At 37.2% G+C, this 26,603-nt stretch overlaps 6 protein-coding genes across 13 annotated transcripts; 3 read left to right on the top strand and 3 right to left on the bottom strand.

The window, feature by feature from the left end:
• Window positions 1-500: 500 nt before the first annotated feature.
• Window positions 501-4,934, bottom strand: LOC104718881 (protein PAT1 homolog 2). Its single transcript, XM_087470535.1, has 5 exons — window positions 4,398-4,934; window positions 3,917-4,062; window positions 3,749-3,805; window positions 3,489-3,564; window positions 501-3,182 (listed from the first exon to the last, which is right to left on the bottom strand). The coding sequence occupies exons 1-5, from the start codon at window positions 4,450-4,452 to the stop codon at window positions 1,129-1,131; spliced, it is 2,388 nt and encodes a 795-aa protein (XP_087326661.1). The 5' UTR covers window positions 4,453-4,934; the 3' UTR covers window positions 501-1,128.
• A 1,942-nt stretch (window positions 4,935-6,876) lies between these two features.
• On the top strand, window positions 6,877-7,564 carry LOC104718883 (large ribosomal subunit protein eL27x). Its single transcript, XM_010436702.3, has one exon. The coding sequence runs from the start codon at window positions 6,995-6,997 to the stop codon at window positions 7,400-7,402; it is 408 nt and encodes a 135-aa protein (XP_010435004.1). The 5' UTR covers window positions 6,877-6,994; the 3' UTR covers window positions 7,403-7,564.
• Window positions 7,565-8,145: 581 nt separating this feature from the next.
• Window positions 8,146-10,410, bottom strand: LOC104718884 (uncharacterized). The gene is made up of 7 exons (XM_010436703.3): window positions 10,157-10,410; window positions 9,817-9,993; window positions 9,653-9,728; window positions 9,451-9,546; window positions 8,797-9,313; window positions 8,586-8,721; window positions 8,146-8,484 (listed from the first exon to the last, which is right to left on the bottom strand). Exons 2-7 carry the CDS (start codon window positions 9,931-9,933, stop codon window positions 8,290-8,292), a joined length of 1,137 nt encoding a protein of 378 aa, XP_010435005.1. The 5' UTR covers window positions 9,934-9,993; window positions 10,157-10,410; the 3' UTR covers window positions 8,146-8,289.
• LOC104718885 (uncharacterized) lies at window positions 10,236-13,762 on the top strand. 2 transcript variants are annotated; one of them, XM_010436704.2, is made up of 5 exons: window positions 10,236-10,679; window positions 10,954-12,783; window positions 12,875-13,079; window positions 13,160-13,347; window positions 13,436-13,762. In XM_010436704.2, the coding sequence occupies exons 2-5, from the start codon at window positions 10,959-10,961 to the stop codon at window positions 13,522-13,524; spliced, it is 2,307 nt and encodes a 768-aa protein (XP_010435006.1). In that variant the 5' UTR covers window positions 10,236-10,679; window positions 10,954-10,958; the 3' UTR covers window positions 13,525-13,762. The 2 variants fall into 2 exon arrangements, with proteins under 2 accessions (XP_010435006.1, XP_087326660.1); XM_087470534.1 differs by lacking the exon at window positions 10,236-10,679 and having other exon boundaries at window positions 10,718-12,783.
• Window positions 13,763-14,106: 344 nt separating this feature from the next.
• LOC104718886 (uncharacterized) lies at window positions 14,107-16,430 on the top strand. 7 transcript variants are annotated; one of them, XM_087470126.1, is made up of 11 exons: window positions 14,107-14,236; window positions 14,327-14,394; window positions 14,702-14,783; window positions 14,985-15,068; window positions 15,197-15,236; window positions 15,321-15,366; window positions 15,457-15,515; window positions 15,598-15,665; window positions 15,877-15,960; window positions 16,072-16,106; window positions 16,216-16,430. In XM_087470126.1, the coding sequence occupies exons 1-11, from the start codon at window positions 14,181-14,183 to the stop codon at window positions 16,335-16,337; spliced, it is 744 nt and encodes a 247-aa protein (XP_087326252.1). In that variant the 5' UTR covers window positions 14,107-14,180; the 3' UTR covers window positions 16,338-16,430. The 7 variants fall into 7 exon arrangements, 2 of the variants coding, with proteins under 2 accessions (XP_087326252.1, XP_019086141.2); XM_019230596.2 differs by having other exon boundaries at window positions 16,057-16,106; XR_015568963.1 differs by having other exon boundaries at window positions 14,110-14,236; window positions 15,197-15,231; window positions 15,462-15,515.
• A 26-nt stretch (window positions 16,431-16,456) lies between these two features.
• On the bottom strand, window positions 16,457-19,649 carry LOC104718887 (subtilisin-like protease SBT4.2). Its single transcript, XM_087470125.1, has 10 exons — window positions 19,458-19,649; window positions 19,250-19,344; window positions 19,005-19,096; window positions 18,672-18,918; window positions 18,091-18,574; window positions 17,911-18,005; window positions 17,611-17,820; window positions 17,416-17,527; window positions 17,119-17,323; window positions 16,457-17,028 (listed from the first exon to the last, which is right to left on the bottom strand). Exons 1-10 carry the CDS (start codon window positions 19,545-19,547, stop codon window positions 16,502-16,504), a joined length of 2,157 nt encoding a protein of 718 aa, XP_087326251.1. The 5' UTR covers window positions 19,548-19,649; the 3' UTR covers window positions 16,457-16,501.
• Window positions 19,650-26,603: the final 6,954 nt, after the last annotated feature.

The raw sequence follows: 26,603 nt of genomic DNA, 5'->3' as shown, positions 1-26,603 counted from the left end.
GTGAGCAGTTCCAAGCTTGAAAAAGACATGCTTCACGTGTCTTAATTCCTACCATTTTCCAAAATTACATTGGCTCCACTGTCCATAACTACCACTCCAGTTTTTCGTTGGTTTAGTTTAGACTTACTTCGAATAATTAACTAATCTCAACCGGATTCATAGTTATGTTTCAAATTCCTTAATACGTTACTTCCTCTCTTTCATAATATAAAATGTTTTAGAGGTTTTTTTTTGTTTTATAATATATGATATTTTAGAGGTTTTTCTTTGTTTCATGTTTTCAACTTTTTAAGTAACTTTTAAATTACTTTTCTATTTTTTATTATTTATTTTATGCAGTATGATTGATTGAATTTTTTTAAAGTGATTATTTTTTAATCTATATACTTTCACTCAAAACATATTATATTTTGAAACGGAGGAGAGAATATTTTCTTTATATATATAAATATTGACATTACCAGCTTGAGAGCGACTCAAAGGAGCTTTATATACTCTAGTAGTACCAATAAGCTTTGCATAAAAGCATAACAACATTTCAAGTTTTCAACTTCTTACAAAATAACAGAAGTATACATTCGAGACATATGATCCAAAAGAAACAACGTTTTAAAAACTTTGCGTTCCTTATTATTACAATGCCCATATTTGAAAACAGACCCACAAGAAGCTAAGACAACAAAAGACCTCTTAGCCACGCACGCCACCACAATTCACCATCACATGTCAAACCAAGACCATCACATCACCATTAAAGCAGCACCATCAGCATCATCGTACACCAATCACCATTCACCATCAGTCTATACAGGGGTCACAAACACTAGTCTCCTTCCAAACTCCTAAAACCCTAAATGAGTCCTACCAGATAAGGAGTTTTCCATCACAGAGCAACAAAAATACAGCTCCTCCGGAGAGAATTCAGTTCCTGTTTTTACCAACTCCCACTTTCATTTTTTCCCTTTCCCCAGCTTTCAACCACCATAAGGAGGAACTTAAAGAAGAAGTTCAAAGACAACTAAAACGCACCAATCTAAACGAACAACACATTTTATCACCTGAGCCCTTCTACACCAGCAGCCACTCACACCACCGCCCATGATTGTTTCCTATATGGTTATTAAAACTTTAACCCCTCACAAATTCTGACTTGATCTGACCACCACTTGCGCGGGTTGTTGTTGTTGACTCGTTAACTGGCGATGCTCTACGACCAAAGTTTAGTAAGAAATTCCTCTGGTCTTCATTAGTATGACGTAGACTCGCACGTAGAAGCTCAGCAGGCATCTCCCTCTTTATAGCTAGCTCCAACACATCAGATGCATTATCCTGGTTCTGACCATGGATCATCTCATACTTGCTCCTGCAATATTTAGTAAGAAGAGAGAAGAATTCATCAAACGAAGCTCTCCAGAGTCCATCATTCGAGTTGTTGTTGACACGTGGAACCGCCGCCACTACTACTACTACTTCAGCAGCTCTCTCAAGGAGAGATACCAACACAACTGATGCTCCATCACCTGAAGGGCTTCCTATGGGACGGAGTGGTGGCTGTTCTGAAGAACAAACAACAGCTGCAAGACAAGCACTCAGTGCTCGGAGGTCCATTGCTTGAACACAAACCGTAACTGCTTTAGCTAGATTAGCTATTGTCTCTGCTGCAAGGCTATCTGACGGTAAACCACCAAAGAGAAACCTGAGGTGGCGGAATACAGCCATACAGACAACACGAGCAATCTCAGTACCAGGGACAAGAAGCTGTAGATACTTTGTGAGCAGTTTCCGACCCTTGGGAAGTGTAGCTATGCGTAGAAAGACAATATCATCCTTGGCGGTTAATCCTGTTTTCTGGCCTGTTTTGCTGAAGGGATCAACAAGTTGAAGCGAAGTTGCTAATCCTTCAAGCAGGATCTGTCGTTTTCTCTTGAGCTGAGCTCCTCCATCTTGTGGCCTGTTGAATTGGAGAGTCCTATCAATGTCAACTATATCAATAAGAACTCCAAAAGCATCTTCAATAGTGACCCTAGCTGCAACAAGAGGCTCATCTTCCAGATGCTTTTCAGATCCCTTATGACCAGACCTTCCATCACCAGAGCTAGGCGGAGAGTCAACCTCGAGTAAGGCTCGTGGCCTGGAAATAAAAGGAAGTGTAATCTTTCCAAGAGCATCCACATGAACTTGTGGTTGCTGATCTGAACTACTATTACGGGACCGGGATTGGTGATCCTTCAAATGAGAAGGATACAACTGAGGAGGCTTTGTTCTTGATCCAGCTGACTTTTTGGCAAGCCGAGCTTGGTGGTAATAGTCATTAACATAAGGGTCACTACTGTGAGAATTGGAATGCTGCATCTTGAGAATACTCTCTATCTCTTCTGAAGTCATGTACTTTGATCTAAACTGCAACCCACTTTCACTTTTCTGGCTAGCCAAATCCGAGTTCTGTTGGGAGATGCCTCGGTTCTTTCGACTTCTATGAGATGATTTATGTTTGTGTTCCCTTACTTCACCAACACCAAAAGGAGCTTTTTGTGATGGAGAAGGATAGGAACTATACAGTTGAGATTGCAATGCAGCGAGATGAGCTAGAGATTGTCTCTGCTGAAGGGATATCAACTGTTGAGAAGTGAAACCATTCCGAGGAGGCAATTGTTGCAAATGCTGCTGTTGTACTAGACTGTGTAACAACCCCGAATGCTCACCGTACAGAAGGCCAGGGTCAGTCACCCAGTGAGGAGGTTGCATCATGTTACCAAGAGTAGGACCACATGAGGCATATCTAGCCAAATTACTACCGTAATGCGGCGGTCCATGTGACAATCCTGAAAGATGGTAAGTCGAGTTTGACAGAGGAGATGCATTTGGAGCAGAAAAATTCGACTGACTACCACCAGGAAGAGAAGGAGCACGATGAATATGGCTCGGTGAAGACTGTTGTGATCTTTTGCCAGGCGAAGGAAAAGATGTAAACGCGGATTCTGGTACAATAATCGGTTCGCTACTGTAATGTTGCAGCTGTGTTTGCTTCTGAGGATATGAGGATGTCCTGTACAGAGAATTTGAATTGGCAGATGACTGTGGCTGTGAAGGCCAACTAGCTTCCTGAGCTTGTTCTTCAAGCGTGTGTTGGTCCAACCAGCTTGTGAACTCATTATCCTGTGTCCAATCTGTAGCAGTGGAACCTGGAGATAAAAGTACTGTTTAGAAAAAAGCTTGTAATGAATTGACTTGTAATTGCAAATAGAGAACCAAAATCATCATTTCAACTACCACAACTCATCTCTCAAAACCAAACCATCACCTCCAGAAAGAGGAGATAAGATCATAATATTTTTGAACCCATAGTGTATATATCTAAAAGTACTAGCTCACAGTTTTTACTCTCAGTTGCATAGTTCAAGAAGAAGAAAAAGTCACCATAGAAGAACAAGAAAATAAAAGCAAGCTACAGAAAACTCTTGAAAGTAAACAGTAAAAACCAAACTCACTTTCCCTTGAAAAGGACCCTGATCCTCTGTCACCAATTACTCCAAGGTGTTTGGGCCCAGTAACATTTCTGTTCAGCTGCAGAAGATAAGACCAAAATATTAAGATAAGTAAAGTAGAGAACAAGTAAGAATAAGAAGCTGATAAAGACAGATTGATTTATCTCAAGAGAGACGATGAAAAAATGGTAACAAAAGGATGGATAATAATAGTATCGAAATTAACCGCATTTCTCAGCGAATAATACTAAAAATATGCTAACCTTTGCAAAAGTTGTGGCAAGATCATCCATCTCAGACAAAGATCCTAAACCAGCACCCTGAAACCACAAGTGAAAAAATATTTGTTTTAATCATCCATTTATTTCGTATAAAACCATCCAAGAAGAACACAGTCCAATTGAAAAAAAAAAAAAAAAAGATACCATTACCTCTCTTTTATCAAACAAGTGATACTCTTCATCATCAACATGTCCACGAACAGACGCATCTTCATCAAGACCACCCAATTCAACTTCTTCAAGACTTTGACCAAAGAACTCATATTGAGATGCGTCAAAAAGAGCATTATTATTATCTGCACAAGAATAAAAAATAACAACCGTTTTCATCACACACATGTTAGTTGAACAACCAGAATTAAAACTAGAACTAAAGCTCTCAGTGTAAACAAATCTCAATTTCATTTCATGCTTTGGAACGACACTACTTAAAGCAAAACTTCTAGGTTCCAGATCAACTTGAAAAAATCATCTTCTCTGTTACATCAAACATATATATAAATAAAGTTTCTTTAAAAGTGATTCCAAATCAGAAGCAAATCAAATCATTCCACATCTCGGATCAAAGAAAGAAACTTTACACGATTTGAAACAGAGAGAGAGCTTAAAAGAAAGAAAGAGAGAAGTAGACCTGAAGAAGTCGTCCGAGCGAAGTTATAGAAATCTTTAGAATTAGATCTCTCCATGATCAAATATTAAGACAGCTCAAACACACACACAAAAGAAACAGAGAAAACACAAACGAATCTCCAAAAGGGTTTTCTTGCTACTACTCCTTGTCAAAGAAGAATTAAAAGAAAGGTAAGTGAAAAAGATTTAGCTCCAGATTCTCCGGGGAATTAGAGGAAACCTCTCTTCTCCTCTGGATTAAAGATTAGAGAGGAGAGAGAGAGAGAAAGAAAGAGAGAGCCTTTTATTATTATCTGCTCTCTTTTCCCTGCGCTGTGCGTAACATTGACACATCAATGACCTTCCTTGCCCGAACAAATTCTCTCCTCTACTCTTTTCTCCTTTTTATTTTATTTTTATGGCTATCTCTGTCTGAATAAGCATTTTTGCTTGCTTTATTTTCTCTTTTCTTTCTACTTTTTTTTTGGTGAGTTAAGTTTAATCATATAAATTATTCGCAAGGAAATTTTAAAAAAAAAAATTATTTTCATTTGTCGTCAAGGAAAAAAATTCTCTTCTGTTGACAAAAATATAAAGTAAATATTCTACTTTCTCTGATTTTCCTTTTTAACTTTCTATTAATTAATAATTAGCATTATATGTTTACTAAAATTAGTGATTATTAAAGAATAAACCCTCTTTGTATTCTTTTATACTGTGTATAGTGCCAAAGAAGTTTAGATGCACGGCATGTATTCGGGGTGTCTTGCTAAAATCAGTGTAAATTTATTGAGACATTTATTTATATATCAGATCTCAGTTACGCCGGTTACAAAATAAAGAATATCAATATATAGATATTGATTTTTGTCAATATAGACATATAAATTTGAACTAAAAATTTTGACACCTTTATTATTATGATGTACCTAAACATTATAATCTTACCTCAAACTTTCTTATTATCAATTAACAACTAAATGATAGATCATGTATATTTTATTTTATACTTTTTCCTAACATTATTCTCTGCTAAGAATCGAACTTCATACCGTATATAGAGACATTTGATTTTTTTTCTAAATGTTTAACATATACTATAAGATTTTACAATACACTAAGTTCATAATAGAAAAATATAGTTTTAATCTATGAAACACGAAAAACAATTATATATGTAATAACATCAAAAAGTTTACAACAAAAGATCGATTTTCTATACTCAAACAAAGAATTGGGTTCAACCACACTAGAAAATGAGTTAGCTTATGGTTTGGTTCTTGAACTTAGAAATCTCTTGATTATAGTAACATTTATTTATTCTTTTTTTTCTAAAAATAAATAAATAAAAACATGACATATTTACTGTTAAACGAATTTTTTGTTCGAATAAGTTATACATTTATTAAAATAAATAACAAAAAAAAAAAAGAAGAAGAAATTTGCAACGAATTTGTTTTCACCAGCATATGTACTTTGGGAACCAAACACTTAACATTTGATCAGCTTTAATCCTTTAAATAAACTAGTGGGCTAATCACTACACTTTAACGAAATTTTTCATAACTGATTTGTTTATGTGTGTAACTGTTTTGGATAACTATGAAACAAACCAAAAAAATTGGTTGATATAGCTTTATTGATACCATATCCACTTACTACACAATATGATACTAATCAAAATGATATTTTTATGTGATTCGAAGTTTCGAACAAATTTTCTCCTTTTCAACTTTATATATGCTTTTACTTGTTTAAAACTCAACCAAATAAGTTAGTTATGAATATTAATTGCATAGAGATTAACAAAAAATTAAATGCATATCGACGATATTTTTTAAAAATAAAATAACAGGGAGAGACAAGTTCTATGGTCCATGTGAATGGATTTCATTCGGTCGGTTCAGTTTGATCTTATTTTGTCATTTGTATTTATTATACACAATTCTAACGCCCTATACTATATATAAATAAATATATATGACACCTACACTTACTTGCGCAGACTTGATGTAACCGGCCAAGCAAAGTTTTTAAAATTGATATGTAATCAATCCACGGATTTGTAAATATTGATGATGTTCACACTCCATAATCATAGGGGCTTACAAAGTCAAGCATACCATTTTTAAAATATAATAAAGCTGGATGACACATTTTAAGCACACAAAAGTTATCAACTTGCTGCTAGAAGAGTTTTCGAGCAATTGCAAGGCAAATCTAGTGCTATACAAAAAGTAGTCACACGTTTGAATGTCTCGGAGTATCAATAGTTTTGTTTCTAAAATAGACATTAAAATTAGTAATTTTGATTTTTTTAAAAAGGAGATAGAGAACCTTAAAATGGTATGGAAAAAAAAAAAAAAAAAAAAAAGAAAGAGAAAAGAGTTTACATTTCACCGAGCCGGGTTTCATCAACAATACAAAGCCCAAAATAGAAATGGGTTTGACCTAACGGCCCAATAAGAGGTGCTAGGGTTTTTTCTCAGTCCTCTCCACAAAGAGTTTTTGGGATCACTATTAAAGCCGCATTTCTCATAGAATCCGCCACTTAGGGTTCATAGCAGCCAGAGAGACGAAACCAGAGAAGGAGAAAGATCTCAGCATCGAAGTTCAACAATGGTGAAGTTCTTGAAGCAGAACAAGGCTGTGATCCTTCTTCAAGGACGTTACGCCGGGAAGAAAGCCGTCATCGTCAAATCCTTCGACGACGGTACCCGTGACCGTGGCTACGGACACTGCCTCGTCGCCGGACTCAAGAAGTACCCGAGCAAAGTCATCCGCAAAGACTCAGCCAAGAAGACTGCCAAGAAATCTAGGGTTAAGTGTTTCATCAAGCTCGTTAACTACCAGCATCTGATGCCCACGCGTTACACACTCGACGTGGATCTCAAGGAAGTGGCGACCCTTGATGCCCTTCAGTCCAAGGATAAGAAGGTTGCTGCTCTTAAGGAGGCCAAGGCTAAGCTTGAGGAGAGGTTCAAGACTGGCAAGAACAGATGGTTCTTCACCAAGCTCAGGTTCTGAGAAATTTCGATTTCCGACAAGGACGCTTTTAAGCTTTTTGTTATCGAAATTTTAGTTTCTAGGGTTTCTCATTTCCTATATGGTTAAAAATTGTGGAACCTCTTTTGGATTGTGTAAGACGTTTTGTTTGAGTTTCGATTATGGATTTTGCCTTTTATTCTGTTTCTCTTATCCATTTTGATTACATATTTGTTTCCATTGAAGTATCTGCTTATGTTATACGAATTTGTCATTTCTTTAGTTGATTATGTTAGATTCTAGATGATTCATTTGGAAGAATCTTGTTCATTATCTCGATTAGAAATTGATACATTTTGTTATTTTTTTGAAAATGATAACCTCAGAAATGTTCCAGTTTCACTTAACCTTAGGGTCCTTAGATTGGTTTTACTCATTGGCATATACATGGTTTTGAGTCATTCATCAATTAAATGTCTTTATCTCCCTTGTTTAAGCTTCTAATACAATTGTAGAATCAGCAACTGTGTTTACAAAAAGTTGAATCTAGTAACCTTTTGTTGTCACATTTTTAGTTGATTTTGTTCGATTCTGAAGATCTCTTCCCAAAAGGTTGTTCATAATCTCGGTTAGGGCAATGACAAGTTATTAACTAGAGTCGTACTGTGCTGCATATTCCACATCGTTTACCAACATGTTTTCAAGCTATTGTCATCAACAGTCTGAAAAGGTTCTGTCAATAGTTTCAGCAAATGCATTACAAAGATGTTGACGTTAGAGACAAATACTTAACAGAGTATAATTGATGCATATCAATACAAAATCTCTTTTATTGTATTACAAACGGAAGCTAAAGATTATCACAATATTGAGGTATTGTATATCTTTTAAGATTATCACAAGACAGATTCGTAGCCCTTTGTCTGATTTCACTTGGGAACCAATAGATCGACAGCTAAGTAATAACTTCCAACGATCACCGTCGATGCAACAGAGCTTCGAGCCATCCTTATACCAATACCTCGGAACAGAAGATTTCTATCTGTAGGATGTATTCCTGTCCATCTCTCTAATCTCTTCCCAGGTTTATTCCATTTCAGGAACTTCCTCTCTTTTGCTGTATACTGTCAAAAATCAATAGAAAACCAAACATAAAGAAATTGAAAACAGAGCTTTGAGTTTCATATATCCCTTTGTAAGATAATGAGGGTAGATTTTGTTTTACCTTCGGCAATATTACACACTGCGCACGTGTTCTTGCTGTGTCAAAGCTATGAGATGCTGCAGCTGCAATGGCACCAGAAATCCCAGCTGCAATGCTAATTGCTACCGGAGATAAAGGTCCGATTTCTTCTTCAGAACTGAATTCAACAAGTTTTGCAGAATCAATAAAGTTTCAAGTTGATTCAGAACTCTATAGTTTGAGAGTTAAGTACCTGGGTAGGGGATTCATTCCAACAGCTTTCCAACCGACCATTGCCTCATGAAGAAACTGCCACGTCGAGAAGAACACTCCTCCATAAAGACAATCTCTTACAAGACCCGAACGTAGATTCCTCCATAAAGCTCTATATCCTTCAAGTGATGCAACATCGAGCGGTCTCTTAACATCCATGGCTGATGGTGGGTTTCCTGTCCCAGTCATCATCCACGGGTACTCTTGCAAAGCGGCTGTCATGTTTGGGTGTTTATGATTCAAGACGGATAAGAGACTAACTGTTTGCGTCAACGACTTTACATCAAGAGTGTATCTTCTCAGCAGTTTTGTGATCATGGGTGAAACAGGTGCGGTCTCTGCAACAGCGGCAGCATTTGGACCCCGTGATGCAGCAGTCACTTGTTTTCTGACTTTGATTAGCTCAAATGGAGAAGTCACCACTGTTTCTGCTGCACCTCCCACCATTCCAGCTAGAAAAGCTTCACCAACACTCACATAGTTATCATGTCGACCATCTGAAACAAAATGAATTCATATAGTAAGTACTCTATAGCTTTCTTCAAGACCAAGGTTCCACTCAAGCAGGTATTGTTCCTTATATCGAATCATCGAATTTAGACACAACAAACGAGACACGGGAGCTGTGTAATACCTTTGTAGAAAGCTGTTAGAATCTCATAGACACCAAACCTTGCACCAACACCTGAAATTCTTCCTAGAGTTAACGATCCAAGACCACTGTACAGACCTGCATTGGTGTCCAAAAATGCCAGAAACAGTCGACAATATGCCCTTTTTTGCTTGATGCAGAATCAGAAAACGATTGAAATCTAAAAAAAAAGTAATTTGCGAACCTGAATAGCCAGAGAAACGAAAAACTCTATTCACAACTTGAAAGGGGCCTAATTTCTTACTGGGTCCTGAACCAACCTATACAGTTCAATGTTGTAATCAAACTCCCACAGAATCGAAGTGATAGAAAATAACAGAATACAAATTTGTTGAAGAAGGAAGAAACCTGGATAATGGTTTTGATTGTATCCAGAGGATAAGCGAGAGCAGTTCCTAACGATACAGAAGCCGAAGCAGCGATGGCATGCGTCGCAAACTGATGATTCTCAAGAAGCTTATCCATCTTAAACTCGTCCTCTAACTGTTCGACGAAATGCCTCACCGAAAACAAATGTACATACACCTGCACATTTCAATTCAGCAACTACAGTATTAATATTCAAACACATACAATGCCCACTCATTTCTTGCTACAATCTCAACATCACGAGTTTTTAGAAGTAGATCAAACAAGTTCTTCTTATCATACTTTCTGAGCTTTGATCAATCACAAAATAAACACATACCTCTGATGCTGTCTCAATCAAGAAGACATTTCGCCCACAAGAAGAGATTAAGTAAACAGAAGAAACCAGATCAAAGACTGAGAGAGAAGACGACCGACGCTAATCGGAGAAATAGAACACGGCGTCGAAAAAAAAAGAAACGATGTCGTTTAATTAGAAAACGCCCTAAAAATCAAACGATGTCGTATTAATGTAATTAAAAGGATAAGTAACGAAATGTTAAAAACGGAAAACAAATTGGGTGACGCCATAATAAAAGATTTGCCCGATTTATAGGTTCATTCATATAAACCAGAAAAAAAAGCTGCCAAACCTATTTCTGCAAACCCTAATCGGGCCGGGTCAATTTCTCCCAAACATTGCATCCCTCTTATCTTCCTCCGATTCCCTCCGCCGTTCGTCGGAAATCTTCACCTCCGGCTGGTTTTAGCTCCCTTTTCCCCGGAACCGAAGCTACTGTACCGGAATTTTATCACTTTTCTACGAAACCGATTTCTTCGTAACCGGCCACAAACCAGAACAGGTTCGTATTTCTTCATCAATCCTTGTACAACAAAATTTGACTGGTTTGTTTTTGTTTTGTTTTGTTTTGTTTCTGTCTGAATTGTGTAGTTTAGCCGAGATTTGGGTGCATGTGGTTTTTGAGTTTGCTTTTTAAATGGTTCAATCAATGTGGCTTGTGTAAATTATCAGAATTTGAGATCATTGGAGGGATCTTGGCTTTGTTTATTCCTTGAGTTCTTTGAGAATGTTAACAAAGTCTCTACCTTTTCTTTTTCTTTGTTGAATGAGTACAGGCTTTATGGATCCGGAATTGGAACCTGTAGCTCTTACACCGCAGAAACAAGACAATGCATGGAAGCATTGTGAAATCTACAAATACGGTGATAGACTTCAGATGAGGTGTCTCTACTGTAGGAAAATGTTCAAAGGTGGAGGTATCACTAGGGTTAAGGAACATCTTGCTGGTAAAAAGGGACAAGGCACGATCTGTGACCAAGTCCCTGAAGATGTGAGGCTCTTTTTGCAGCAGTGTATTGATGGAACCGTGAGACGTCAGAGGAAGAGACAAAAATCCAGTTCAGAGCCTTTGTCTGTAGGTGCTTTACCTCCTATTGAAGGAGAAATGCTGCTGCTTCCGTCTGATGTGAATGACGATTTTAAATCGCCTGGTAGTTCGGATGTGGTTGTGCAAACCGAGAGTGTGATGAGTGGCAGAACAAAGCAGAGAACTTACAGGAGTAAAAAGAACGTTTTTGAGAATGGTAGTGGGAGCAACAATATTGACCTGATTGGTAGAGACATGGACAATCTGATTCCCGTGGCGATTAGTAGTGTAAAGAACATTGTGCACCCTTCTTTTAGAGATAAGGAGAATGCAGTTCATATGGAGATCGGACGGTTTTTGTTTGGCATTGGAGCTGATTTTGATGCAGTAAACTCTGTTAATTTTCAACCAATGATTGATGCTATTGCCTCTGGAGGATTCGGAGTATCTGCCCCCACTCATGATGACCTTCGAGGTTGGATACTGAAGGATTGTGTTGAGGAAATGACTAAAGAAGTTGATGAATGCAAAGCAATGTGGAAGAGGACAGGCTGTTCCCTTTTGGTTGAGGAACTAAACTCTGATAAAGGCTTTAAAGTCCTTAACTTTTTGGTTTACTGTCCAGAAAAAGTAGTCTTTCTGAAATCCGTGGAGGCGTCTGAGATATTGTCTTCTAGTGATAAACTGTTTGAGCTACTTAGGGAGCTGGTTGAAGAAATTGGCAGTACCAATGTTGTTCAAGTGATTACAAAATGCGAAGATCACTACATTGATGCTGGGAAAAAGCTGATGGATGTGTATCCTTCTCTATATTGGGCGCCTTGTGCTGCACATTGTATAGATCAGATGCTTGAGGAATTTGGGAAGCTAGGTTGGATAAGCGAGACTATCGAACAGGCTCGAGTTATCACAAGGTTTATTTACAACCGTAGTGGTGTTTTGAATTTGATGTGGAAATTTACTTCGGGTAATGATATCCTGCAGCCAGCATCTAGCACTTCTGCCTCAAATTTTGCTACATTGAGTAGAATAGCCGAGCTCAAATCCAATCTGCAGGCTATGGTTACTTCAGCAGAGTGGAATGAATGTTCATATTCGGAAGAACCAAGCGGGTTGGTAATGAATACCATCACCGATGAAGCGTTTTGGAAGGCAGTAGAGTTGGTTAACCATTTAACAGATCCTCTCTTGCGTGCTTTGAGAATAGTTTCTTCTGAAAAAAGGCCTGCAACGGGGTATGTCTATGCAGCAATGTACCGAGCAAAAGATGCAATCAAAACACATCTGGTTAATAGGGAGAACTACATAGTTTACTGGAAGATTATAGATCGATGGTGGGATCAACAACAGCATAGTCCTTTGGTTGCTGCTGGCTTCATTCTTAACCCGAAATTCTTTTATAACGCCAGTGAAGAAATGCGTAGTGAGATTAGCTTATCAGTGCTCGATTGCGTCGAGAAATTGGTTCCTGATGACAAGATTCAAGACAAAATCCTCAAGGAGTTAACCTCCTACAAAGCTGGTAGTGGAGTTTTTTCCAAAAACTTGGCAATCAGAGCTCGGGACACAATGCTTCCTGGTATGGTTACTTTTCCTTGATTTTCTTTTTCTTGTGTAAATCTCATTTGTGCTTCACTTACTTGGACTCTCTTTACATGCTTGGTTCTTAGCTGAGTGGTGGTCTACATATGGAGACAGCTGCTTGAATCTGTCACGTTTTGCGGTACGTGTTCTTAGTCAGACGTGCAGTTCATCAGTTAGCTCCAGGAGAAACCAGATACTTGTCGAACAAATATACCAATCAACGAACTCCATTGAGCAAAAACGGCTCAGCGATCTTGTGTTTGTTCAGTACAACATGCGCCTCAGACAACTGTAAGTTGTCCTTCTCAGCCAAATTTTTAGTTTCCAGGGAGTAAGAAAGGATAGATGTAACGGTTCTCTGTCTCCTCTAGGGGTCATGTAAGCGGGGATGACACGTTAGACCCGTTATCACACAACATGATGTATGTTCTTAAAGATTGGGTTTGCGGAGACCAAGCTTGTGTAGAAGGGAATGGAAGTGCTGACTGGAAGTTGCTAGAGTCTATTCATAGGAATCAAGTAGTACCGATCATGGATGATACTGAAGACTTGGGCCCAGGTAAAAAAAGATTCAGCATCATCCTTATACAATCTGTGTCTTTTTGAGAAGATTTGAGGTTTTTAAAAAGTTGAAAACATGTGTACAGGTTTCGATGATGCTGAGATATTCAAGGGAGACAAGGAAGAGAGAGATGAAGTTTATTATACAAACACATCAGAGAAGGTATTCACGTGATGTCTAAAAGCTTCTTGGTTGGCGGCGGGTCTTTTCTAACTCAAGAGGAAGCTGTTTGTAGTCATATGGTTTGATTTGTAATTTTAGAGTCTTTTTACCCTTTAGATTTGTTCTTGTACAAGACGTTTCAGTATTCTTTCTTCTTCTTACTCCCCCTCATTGTCCTCTTAGGTGTTTATTGTCAGGTTCTGTTCAGATGTTTGACAAATATATTCACTTCCAAATTCCTATTTTCTCATATATATGTTTGATAGATATGTTAGCACATTTGAATCACAAACAGTCCCTACTCCCTATGGCATATAACTACTCCATTGGTTGGCGTTCTGAAGTGATATCTAAATGAAGAAGGACTTAGAAACTTCGGCTGCATCACTTCTTGGAAACAAATGAAAAAGTTATTCTCAAGGCCGTGTGATGTGTAGTTGAGAGAACAGAGCATAAAACAAACAATATGTCTTGTAGTAGTACTAGTCCCTATTGCTGCTGCTAGGCGCGCACGCAGTAATCTGGACATTTTATCATTTCAAAGGCCCATATTGTTTGTCTATACGGCCCAGCCCATTAAGAAACAATTGGTGTAATCGGAGGAAAAATAGACGGAGATAAGCTCAAATAAGGTCTACGACAGTTCCAGCGGACATCGGCGGCGAGACATGGCTTCTAAGGCTACGATCAGATCTGACATATACGACAGAGAAGAACGCAAGCAGTTAATCTTCTTTTCTTTCGATTTTGATTTTGATTTTGATTCCTTCTCTGTGTTCTTCTTAATTTGAGTGTCTCAATCGTGTCTCTGTAGGCAATACCAAGCGCATATTCGTGGTTTGAATGCTTACGAGCGGCATAAGAAGTTTTTAAAAGACTACGGTACTACACTTCTTTCATTGTGTCTCTTTCGATTTTTGTTGTAGTTAGATAGTTATTTAAACGGACAAAAGTTTAGGGAATTTAGGGTGAATAAATGGCTTTCTATTTACCCAAATCCATATGTCCTAAATCAAAAACTGGTTGATGAACAGTCTTCTCCTCTGAGCTAGGAAGGAGGCTACAGTCAGCCTTACATGTTTTTGTTTTTTTTGGTCTTCATTAGAAAGATTATTCCTTTTGCCCTGGAGTGAGCTACTGTTTCATGAGGTTCATCTTTTTTTTTTTTTTTTTTTTTGTCACTTTACAGTTCGATTTTATGGGACGGATAAGCCAGCTGAAGTCAAGTTACCCGTTAAAACGGATCAGGACACACTGAGAGAAGGATACAGGTATATTTTGTATTGGAATGCTTGCTTTAATGAATACTGCGACTTTCTTTTTGTGAATCTTATTTGGTATACGCCATATGTTAGCTTATATATGTTACTTTTTCTTTGTTTATGAATTGTAAAAGACAGTTTCTTGTGTTTTTTTCTTGTGTATCTCTTGAACTCTCTGTAATTTTGGGTTTTTGTTTTTTTGTTTTAAAGGTTTATACGTTCTGAGGAAGATGATTTGAACCCTTCTTGGGAGCAAAGATTGGTGAAAAAATACTATGATAAGCTTTTTAAAGAGTATCCTTTCATACATTGTGCTGCTTTGAGTTCATCATCACCAGATAGATAATCTTTAGTTTATGTTCTAGTATTGTTTAATGGATTGTGGATGAGTACGACATGTCTATCTCCTTGACTGATTGAAGATACTGTATAGCTGACATGTCAAGATACAAGACTGGTAAGGTAAACTCTGATGCATAGTTACTGTATCTCACGTGGTTTCCTGTATTACTTTTGTTCAGTTGACTTATTTTTGAATGTTTGTAGATGGGTTTAAGATGGAGAACGGAAAAGGAAGTAATGACTGGGAAAGGTTAATATTGCTTCAAACTTTTTCTCTGTGATTTATTTTAAGGTAGCTGCGATGAGAATTTTGAGTGTGAATGAAACTGCTTTCTGTCAGGGCAGTTTATGTGTGGGAGCAAACATTGTGATGAAAAGGAAGGGTTAGCAAGCTATGAGGCATGTATCGTTAGATATTTTCTCACTTACTTGTTCTGATGTTTATGTCGGATTATTTCACTGAGCTCTGTTGATTTTGCAGGTGAATTTTTCTTATCATGAAGCTGGAGAAGACAAACAAGCCCTTGTAAAACTCGTAGCTTGTGAGAGGTAGGCATTCATTGTATAGCTTGCTCATCTCTATTTTCTATGCTTTCTGAATTGAATTGGTAGTGGTTTTGAATATTGAATACCGACGACCATAGTACTTGTATTCTTGGTTTTTTTCAATGTTTTTGTTGTGTAACACTTAATTGGTCTCAATAAAGCTTGACAACCTGGTTTCCTAAGTTTTCACAATATCAAACATTTTTGGCACCAGATGTGCGGATAAGCTCTATTACAAAAAAAGAAAGGAGGGCGAAAAATCAGAGAGTAAAGAAAAGAAAAAGCAGAAACGAAAACGGTATGGAGAAAGAGGTTCTTGTTAATTTACGAATAAGAGCCATGCGTTATTCTTTTTCGATTACATTAAGTTGGATACATTAACTTTGAAATATAGGAATCAATCATGCAGTGAAGATGACACAGATGAAGAGGAAAGGAGAAAAGGTGTGTAATATGCAAAGTTCAATATATTTTGGGTCTATTCTTTGTAGAAAAAGATATGGAATATTGTAATTTTGGGTAGGTGTGAAATATAATGTGTTTCATATTGTAGGGAAAACGGGAAAGCGCAAGTCGGAAGGTGGTGATAGAGAAGGCAAGGATGATGAAAACTTTGACGAATACATGGAGGGAATGTTCCCAGCAAAGGGTGATAACAAGAGTTTCAAAAGGTGAACCTTCTGCATCATAGCCTACACTGTGTTTGAACCCTGAAATGTAAAGACTTACAGAACCCCTTATTTTACCTAATAAAACGTAATTTTAATATCGAGAAGATCTTTAGACACAGATCATAATAACATAGAATACTTTTATTATATTGACTTTGGGGTTGATGACTAAGTATACACAACGATTGGACTTCTCACATTGTGTGATCCATCTGACCAAATCAGAGACGCCGACACAATACTAGAAATACCAGCAAGACTCTTGCCAGAGACTGTAACTGTGAAAGACTTCTTCTCCCCAGGTGACTTGAAAGAGATCGTGTCTGGTTCGACTTTTATACTGAGTTTGGGATCCCCAGACAATTTTGCCTTGTAAGTGGATCCCTTTTTCCCAACGTTGGTGACTGTTCTTGAAAATGTGATATCTGAAGATGATGAAGCTGAAACTTTGGCTGACATTGAAGGGTAGTTGAGATTTCTCATAGTAAGCTTTGATTTTTCAGAACAAGTAAAGTTTCCACCGGCAAGAGTACTAATGCCGACAGATGAGTAGTCCAAAGAGCAAAGCATGTTCAAGTAATCCTCTTTGGCTATTTCGTAAACAAGCCCTGGATCAACTGCCACTGTAGGGTTAACAAATCCTGATCCATACGCAAACTCAGCTTCTGCATTTTTCGAAGCGTTCATTGCCCAAGCTGCATAAAAAAAAAACAGGATCGATCCAAATCTCATTAACTCTTTTTTTTCTTATTTAGAGATTAGATCGATTAGATGTTCATAATTACCCGTAGTCATGATAGCGGATTTTACGGCAGAAGCCGACCAATCAGGGCGTATTGTCTTGACATAAGCAGCTACACCTGCAACATGAGGGCAAGCCATAGATGTTCCGGTCATGAAATAGTAATCCACGCTTTGTCCAGGAAGTGCCGTTTGAGCTAATGGTGAATATGCTGCTAGTATATTCACTCCTGGTGCTGTTATATCAGGCTGCATATATATGTCAAGTCATCGATCAAATCCAAATTCCCTCAAATATTATAATCACTTAGTTAGGTTAATTTGTTTTGAGTGTTTGTTACCTTCAAAATGTCACTAAAGAGCCTGTTTGGACCGCGAGAAGAGAAGGTAGGAACGATTGGAGCATCATTATCTTTAACTGTCACAGTCTTCAATATAGTTCCTTGCGGGTTTCTGTCTCATCTCGAAAAAATTTCATTAACATCTTAAGAGAATCTAATCAAAGATTTGTTTACATGTAGCATATATATACTTACGGTGAGGAGAGAACGTAAGATCTTAATGCATCATAATTGGTATCATCTAAGGTTGCAACCGGAATAGGACCAAGACCGGGAGTATCAACATCAGTTACATGAAGGATTGTTCCAACCGCACCCCCTATTTTCTGTTCCGTAACATTATTTGGAACATCACACACCACAATCTTTCCCTTCACATTGTTCAGGCAGCCGCTATCACAACCCCTACCATAAAACACAAATGTAATATCCATAAACATATAATTTCTTGAGTTGCGAGTTAGGTCACTGTGGATTCTTTGAGGCACAAGTTACCTTGCTAGCTCCTCTGTACAGTTGTTTGAAGCAGTTTTCCCGTACACCAAAGGATACTTCTTTCCTTTTAAGTCGAAGTCATTGATCGATCTCCCCTGTATGTACATAATTTAATCACATCACCATGATAGATGACGACACACACTATATATCAAGTGAAATAAGGGAAAGACTTCTTACAGGTATTATCTTTTCATCTCCATTAACCACATTAGTAACAAATTTTCTATCCGTCGAGCAAGCAGCCACGGATATGAGCCATGGTGCAACGTTATCCGCTTTTCCAAGTTTAGAGCCGGCGTTTCCAACCGCTACCGTGGTAACAATCCCTTTGTCCATCGCGTGAAATGATCCAATAGCAATAGGGTCGATATCAACTTGAGTAACACCGCCTCCAATAGAAATGGTTATAACATCGACCCCGTCCGCTATAGCATCATCAAATGCAGCCAACAGTCGATCACCACTACAACCCGCTGGCTCGCACACTTTGTAAACAGAGATTCTACCTAAAGGCACACCGCCTCTTGCAGTTCCTTTTGCCACACCGTTCACACTCACTCCTTTTACTTTGTTTCCAGCAGCTGTCGAAGCCGTGTGTGACCCATGAGCGTCAGTGTCTCTTGCAGAGTCCTCCACATAGTGTCGTGCTCCAATCACCTTCCTGTTGTATTTGAATTAGGGTAATTAATAACTATCTTTTGATCCTTTCTTGTCACGCAAGAAATTTTGAGAAGGTAAAAAATGACAATGTTACTTACCTGTTGCATGTGAAATTAGCTCCTCCTGCGCATGTTCCTTTCCATTTTTTTGGTATTGGGCCAATGCCTTCGTCTGAGAAACTCTTAGATTCAGGCCAGATTCCACCGTCTATTACACCCACAATTACATTGCTCTCAACCTCAGGGACATGGTTGCTCCTATCACCAAGTCCCATGAACTCATAAGATCTTGTCGTCATTATCTTATAAACCTTGCTTGGGAATACCGAAATCACACCTTCCATGCCTTCAAATCACATATCACATCAACATCATCATGTTAACGATCAAAAAGAGTTTCATAATCTTTTTTATATAATTATAAGAACTCACCAATAAGTTTATCTCTTTCAGATTCAGTGATTTTGGCTGCAAAACCATTGAAACTTCTTCCATAGCTTCTGACCAAAGAATCTTTTACGGAGCTGCATAATAATAATAAAAAAACAATAATGTCAATAACAAGCAACAAGATTTGGGTGATAGAGATTTGAGTCAACTCAAGCCGGCTCATCAACAACACATTGAAATATTAATCTGTCCTCATTGTTAAAAATTATGTATAAAAACTATTTAACCTTGATTCAATAACTTCTTGAAGGATATTATGATGGTGAGACATAGGAGAATAAGAAGATTTTGCAGGAAGAGCTCCCATGTATGCAATATACACCTGCGTCAAAATGTCACAATCACAACCAATGAATATTAAGAGGCCAATACAAATTTAGAACAAATATACTTGTATAGTTTTTAGGGTTACAAGACGAAACATATATGACTTGCCTTTCTTTCATCTTCAATAGCTGTAGGAATTTGACAAAGGCTCATGAGAAGAACTGAGGAAAGACATAGGATTACGCCAATGGAAGCCATTATCGATCAAGACCTTTTACCTGTTGACAAGAGATTTCAATTCCGTGAAGTTGCTTGCTGGTACATATTTATAATGAGGGGCATTACATATAGAGAGAAATGATCGTGACAATGCCATGAATATGGGAATTAAATGTATACTTACAAGGTAAGTTATATCCAAATTTTAGATTAAATATATATATGAAATTGGTTACTAAACTTAATTTTATAAAATACCAATATCTATTTTAGGATTTTCAATTATTTCTTTTATAACTATTTAATATTTTTTATTGTAATATGAACAGATTTTTTTTTTTTACTCAATATGAACAGATTTGATTGATTGTTGTTTTCATATTATGTTTTCTTTAATGGTATTTAATATTTAAATTACTAAACATACTTATATGGTTTTCTAAACATATTTAAATTACTAAACATACAGATCACTATCGTTTTAAAAAATGATTTTCTTCGCTTGATAATTTATAAACCTGATCACATAACGGTTCTTAATTTTTTTGAAAATATGGTATAATATCATTATGATATCTCTATATTATATTAATTGGGAGAACACACTCTAAAAAGGAGAAAACTGATTGAGGAGTATAATTTAGAGAGTTATAAAATCTATAGAAATTACAGTAATTATGTCATTACATGTAATTAGTAGTTTCTATAATAGATATTTCTATATATTTTTCCTTTTCCAAAGATATTTTGATATTATATATTCTGATATTAAGTTTTTGTAGTATATAGTTCAAATCAAAAGAATATTTTATAGATTTTATGATTGTTCACATGAAATTTTAATTCCAAATAAGATATATTTACTTCTTGATTGGTAAAGCGTTTAACTAGCCTTAATGCGTATTCCATATCCAGTCAAGTATTGTGATTAAGGTGAGCATTAAGTGTTTAAAAAATAGAGATTTCTTACCCCGAAAAGACAAATCTATAATTTCAAAATTTTTTTTTTTGCTTTCATATAAATCGTTTAATGTCTCGTCTAGCAAAAAAAAAATCAATTGTTTGCAAACAATCATCGGTCCTTGTGTTGTGTCATTCTAGTCCATCTGTCCTTGTTACCTCGGTAAAAAATGACCTTAAATACGAGCAGAACCGTGCCAACATTTACCATAAGCGAACAAAAATATAAAAACCAAATTTTATTTTTAAGTCAATAATACTAAAATCCATTGTATTCGATATCAAATAAGAAACATATAAATAACTAACTAGCAAACATAATATTAATAATAAAAACATAAATTTTTTACATGACAATGATTTTTTTCGATATCGAATTGTCAACTAATTATATTCTTGTTTAATAAATGGAATAGCCAAATGCCTCAATAGATCTTACAAATATACTTCAACAAGATAGTGTTATACTAAGAACAATTAAATAATGTTAAAACAGCTACAATTGCAATTTGAAACAATTAAACGATTAAAAACGAGAAGAAGAATATGTACTGTAAGGTTACTATGATAAACAATAACTAGATTAAGATCCATGCTAGAGCACGAATTGACATTCCTTTTATTTATATTTTAATTTGTATATAAAATATAATTTATGTGATTGTTTTTAAAAGTTGTTGTGAATAAAATATTATGCAATAAAATAATATGCTAAATATGAGGATTTGAAATATTTTTAAGTTTTCTTATGATTGTTCCGCGGATTAGCCTAATTTTTTTTAATTTAATCAAATCAATTATAATAAACATTATTTCTGTTATTTTGATATATAGTTGCTAGTATAATCGAAAACCACTCTTAATCCGCAGAAAAGTGATTAAGTTTTGAGATTTTGTTGTCTATATATGGTTAATTAAATATTCTGTGTAGATTTTATTTTATTTTTTGGAATATCTTTTTTTAAGAGATATAAAATTGAGATTTAACTAATGATTACAACTTATATAACCTATAAATAATTAAATAATTAATCTTATAACTTATATTATATAGTCTACCAATAAAATGTTATGTACTTCCGTTTTATTATATAGAGGATAAATTGTTTTTTTTTTTCACTTATCAAATTGATGGAAATCAACTGTTTCTAAAAGATCTAAAAAGCAAGAAAAGTAAACGGGATAATTAGTATGATAAAACTACAACGAATAATAACAAAAGGGTTACGTTAATTATTTTCCCAAGATGATGCCGTAGGCGGAAGTTTAGTTTTCATACCTTGTGACATGAATCTGGACATAAGTTATTCTACATTTCTATAGATTCTAAAGAATCCAGGGAATGACAAGCTTTAGTTGATCCGAAAACTAACCGCTCTCCAAAAATTCGAGTAAATGCTGAAAGTTTGAGTAAAGAGAATGAGTGCATCAAAAACCATCACTTGGAAAGGGAATCTGTGATGAAGCCCAAGATTGTCTGGCTACTCTGCAACTAAACAATATGTGACAAACTGTTTCCTCTGCTATACGACAAATGCACAACTAATTTTATGGGTTGTGTTCATACCACCATAATTCTGTTGGAGTAAGCTTGAAGAAAACTTGAAATGGAAACTAGTCCTAATCCTATGGTGTTTGTGATAACATAGAGTTAAGAGTCAAGTGTCTAGGAGGTATCTAGTTATGTGAGGATTCCTATTAGGATTAGGATTAGCAAAGTTTTATATAAGGATGTGTTGAGTTGTGACACAACTTATGAGGTTTTGAGAGATTGAGTGTTTAAGAAAGAGACCAAAGTTTTGAGTTATTTTCTTTGGTATTAATAAAGAGAGATATTCTTTGTTACTTGTGTTCTTAAAACAATCTCTTGATTCTATATTTGGTATCAGAGCAAGAGTTCTTGATCATGTCAGAAATCACCTTAACAGCCTTCCACGAAGAAAATTCATTCATATAGTAGCCTCTCTAGAACAAGTTCTAGATTTGAATACCATAAGCTTTGAAGATATCGTTGGACGCTTAAAGGCTTACGAAGAGCGTATACAAGAGGAAGAAGATACTCAAGATGATCATAGTAAATTGATGTACGCTAACACAGAGCCACAAGCAAATCAAGCAAATCAGCAATACCGAGATTACAATGGTTAAACTGGAAGTTACAGAGGAAGGGGTCGTGGAGGTAGATCTTTCTACAGAGGAAGAGGACGAGATCGCTACGGAGGCAGAAATCTCTCACAGATTACTTGCTTCCGTTGTGATCAAACCGGCCACTTCGCAGCACAATGTCCAGATCGACTGTTGAAGCTGCAGGAAGTAGAAGAAAACAATAATAAGCATATAGAAGATGCAGACGAGCTCTTGATGCATGAAGTGGTTTACTTAAATGAGAAGTTAGTTGTACCAAGTAAGTTCGAGACATGTACAACTAGAAACAACATATGGTATCTCGACAATGGTGCGAGTAAACATATGACAGGGGACAAGAGGTATTTCAGCAAGCTTGATGTTTCTGTAACCGGTAAAGCACACTTTGGAGACGATACACAAGTTGATATCAAAGGAAAGGGAACCATCACTTTTATCGATCAGAATGGAAAATCAAGAATAATGACTGATGTTTACTACATTCCCGAGCAATATTATAAGTCTTGGTCAGGCCACTGAAGCAGGTCTTCACATACGGCTAAGAGGTAATTATCTAACTATGAAGGATGAAGAAGGGAACCTACTTGTGAGAACAGAGAAATCAAGAAACCGGTTGTATAAGGTTCAGATGGGATTGCAGGACAACACTTGTTTGAATTTTTCAGAAATAAACGAGCCAAGTAGGTGGCATGCAAGGCTGGGACATATCAACTATGCCACCTTAACATCAATGTTGGGAAAAGGATTGGTTCTAGGAGCTCCAAAACTTGCTCTTGAAAAAGAAATTTGCAGATCGTGTTTGCTTGGAAAACAAACAAGACGTGTGTTTCCTCAAACAACCAGTTTTAGAGCTAAAAGGAGATTAGAGCTCTTACATGGAGATCTATGTGGTCCAATTACACCAAAGTACACCTGCTGGAAATAAATATGTTTTTGTGATCATTGACGATTACTCTCGGTACATGTGGACTATGTTGCTAAAGGAAAAAGGAGAAGCGTTTCATAAGTTTAAAGCTATGATTGAGAAGGAAGTTGCTAAGAAGATACAAACTTTCAGAACAGATAGAGGAGGGGAGTTTGTATCTAATGAGTTTAATGCCTTCTGCAACATTGCTGGTATAAAGAGACACTTGATTGCACCATACACTCCACAACAGAATGGAGTAGTGGAGAGGCGCAACAGAACCTTAATGGAAATGACTAGAAGTATCATGACGCATATGAATGTGCCTAACTATCTTTGGGGAGAGGCTTTGAGACATTCGACCTACTTACTAAACAGAGTAGTGACAAGAGCTCTGAAGGATGTGACACCATATGAGTTCTTTCGGGAAAAGAGACCTACTGTCGAGCACATTAGGATTTTTGGGTGTATCGGGTATGCTAAGATAGAAAAACCAAACTTGAGAAAGGTAGATGACAGAACAAGGGAACTCGTTCACTTAGGAACAGAAGCGGGTTCCAAGGCTTACAAAATGTTGGATCCTGTGTCAAAAAGAATCATAGTAAGCCGTGATGTGGTGTTTGATGAATTTAAAGGATGGAGTTGGTAAAAAAATATAGAAACAGAGAACGGTGATGGAAGTTTTAAAATTAGCCTTGATGTGTTTGGGAATCATGGTCTTCAAGAATTTGGTGATAATACTAGTGGAGTACATAATATAGATGATGATACTTTCAGCAAGGTTGAGGGAGATGAACATTCAGAGAGTATTGCCGAAGCTGCAGATACAAAACACAAGTCATACGAAACTGCAGAAGACTCTGGAACTTCCTCTGTAGAGCAACTATCTCCGGAGCTACGAAGATCAACTCGAGTGAGTGTTAAACCGAAGTACCTTGAGGATTACATCCTACTTGCAGAAGAAGAAGGTGAATTCCTGTTGCTTAGTATTAACAATGAGTCTAGAAATTTTGATGAAGCTCGAATATCTAAGGAGTGGACACGAGCATGTGAAGAGGAAATAGGCTCGATCGAGAAGCTCAGGACATGGGATCTTGTTGACTTACCTATTGGGGCAAAACCAATTGGCCTAAAGTGGGTGTTTAAGTTGAAAAGAAACTCAGATGGTAGTATCAACAAATACAAAGCTCAGCTAGTTGCTAAAGGTTATATTCAGAAGTATGGAGTTGATTTTGAAGAAGTCTTTGCACCGGTTGCTAGGATAGAAACCATACGGCTACTCATTGATCTTGCTGCGTTTCATGGCTGGGAGATTCACCATCTCGATGTCAAAACTGCCTTTCTACATGGTGAGTGTAACGCCCCCAAACCGTACTATGACCACCAAGGCCATAGCACAGCCCCAGAACGCTACTTTGGAAACGTTCGCCAATGGTCCAGCCGGGTGCAAGAACAAATCAGGCCCTTCGGCCGGTCCTTTAGTGAGGTTCCCGACCACACGACACGTCCTTAAGGCTTTGCAACCTTATAGACACGCCGTGCGTTGAGCCGACTCGGACAAAGTCTATATCAGTACGACTCGTTCGATTAGAGAAAATCCGATTAATTGATACTTAAAAGGGTTTACTACAAACGGTACACAAAAGGTTCACAAGGCCTAACGCCAAAGTTTGGGTCGCAATACAACATACTTGAATTTTACAGTAGACACAAAATAAAAACTATTCCGGAGTCCTATCATTCACCACGCCCTCTAGTTCTCTCTAGGGTTACCTGGAACACAAATATTTATCGTAAGTAATCTAAGATTACTTAGTGAGCTCAGGGTTCCTGCAAAGAATTAAACCCCAATCCCAAACCCCATCAAAAAAAACAACAACATGCAAGCATAAATAACAACATGCGAACATATACAACAACATGCGAACATATACAACAACATGCGAACATATACAACAACATGCGAACGAATCCAATCGACATGCAAGCAAAAATAACTAGCATGCAAGCGAGTTAAACATTTGATAAGCAAGCGCACAATACACAACAGTCAGAGATAACATGCGGAAGCTAACAAGCCAAGCAATATTGTTCGACAAGCAATCGCAACTACAAACAACAACAAACAACAACATGCAACAATTTAACTTGAACTAAAACAAACGTTTTAACAAGTTTTATTCTATTGGGCCCGGCATGCATCCTTTTCCCTTAACCCCTCATGAATCTCCGAATCACAACCACTAAGGCATGCGATCGGATAACACTCAAAGCCACACCGTCGTGTAGACAGCCTCGGCCAGGGTAGCGAGCCCAGTAACCTCCGAGCTCTTTGTAACCAACCCTACACACACACGAACATGGGTTGCATGTCGCGGCTGTATGTGGTACGAAATGGGAAGGATTTATATGGACTAAAACGCCTTAAGACTTCACCGAACTTGATACTTGAGTTTATATGGTTTTAAGCTCATAATATTACTAGTATCTTAACTACTTATCACCCTTGTTACTAGAACATTTCGATCTAGTAACCGGTGTAACCTCACCGCGCATGCATTTAACAAGAAAAATACCAAAGAAATTTCAAGTAAATGCAACTAAATGCTTCATGCAAACCGCGCACTAGATGAATGTCTTTAATTCCCCATCTAAGCCGGCAAAGTATGTGCCTGAACTCACAGTAAACCGTCGATGATCAGTCTCCTTCGACGCTGCTTCTCTCGCGGCACAGTCGGATCTTCTTCTTTGGTTAGAATCGATTTCCTTGTCGATTTAACATTGGCCGATTGTCGATAGTCTTAGCTTGCTCCTTCTCTTCTTCTTTCGGCGGCAACTCCCTTCTTCTCTCTCGCTCACTTTCTCTCTCAAATTTTCTCTCCTTACCCCCTTGATCACTTGTGCGAAAATGAGAGAGATGAGAGCTTATTTATAGAGGACTTAGGCGGTGGAGGTAGCCAATGCATGTGGAGCGCTCTCTCTTCCTTAGTCGCTATTAGAGCATGCTTAAACACATGGAGAGAAATCGAGCTAACACCTTGATTCAACTAAACCTTCTTGATTTCTTTAATCCTCCCACTAAACTC

This window comes from Camelina sativa, chromosome 10, assembly GCF_030686135.1.
Source record: "Camelina sativa cultivar CO46 ecotype springtype chromosome 10, ASM3068613v1".
NCBI lineage: Eukaryota > Viridiplantae > Streptophyta > Magnoliopsida > Brassicales > Brassicaceae > Camelina > Camelina sativa.
Note: the sequence above shows the minus strand (reverse complement) of the source record. Positions and strands in the feature narration are given on the sequence as shown.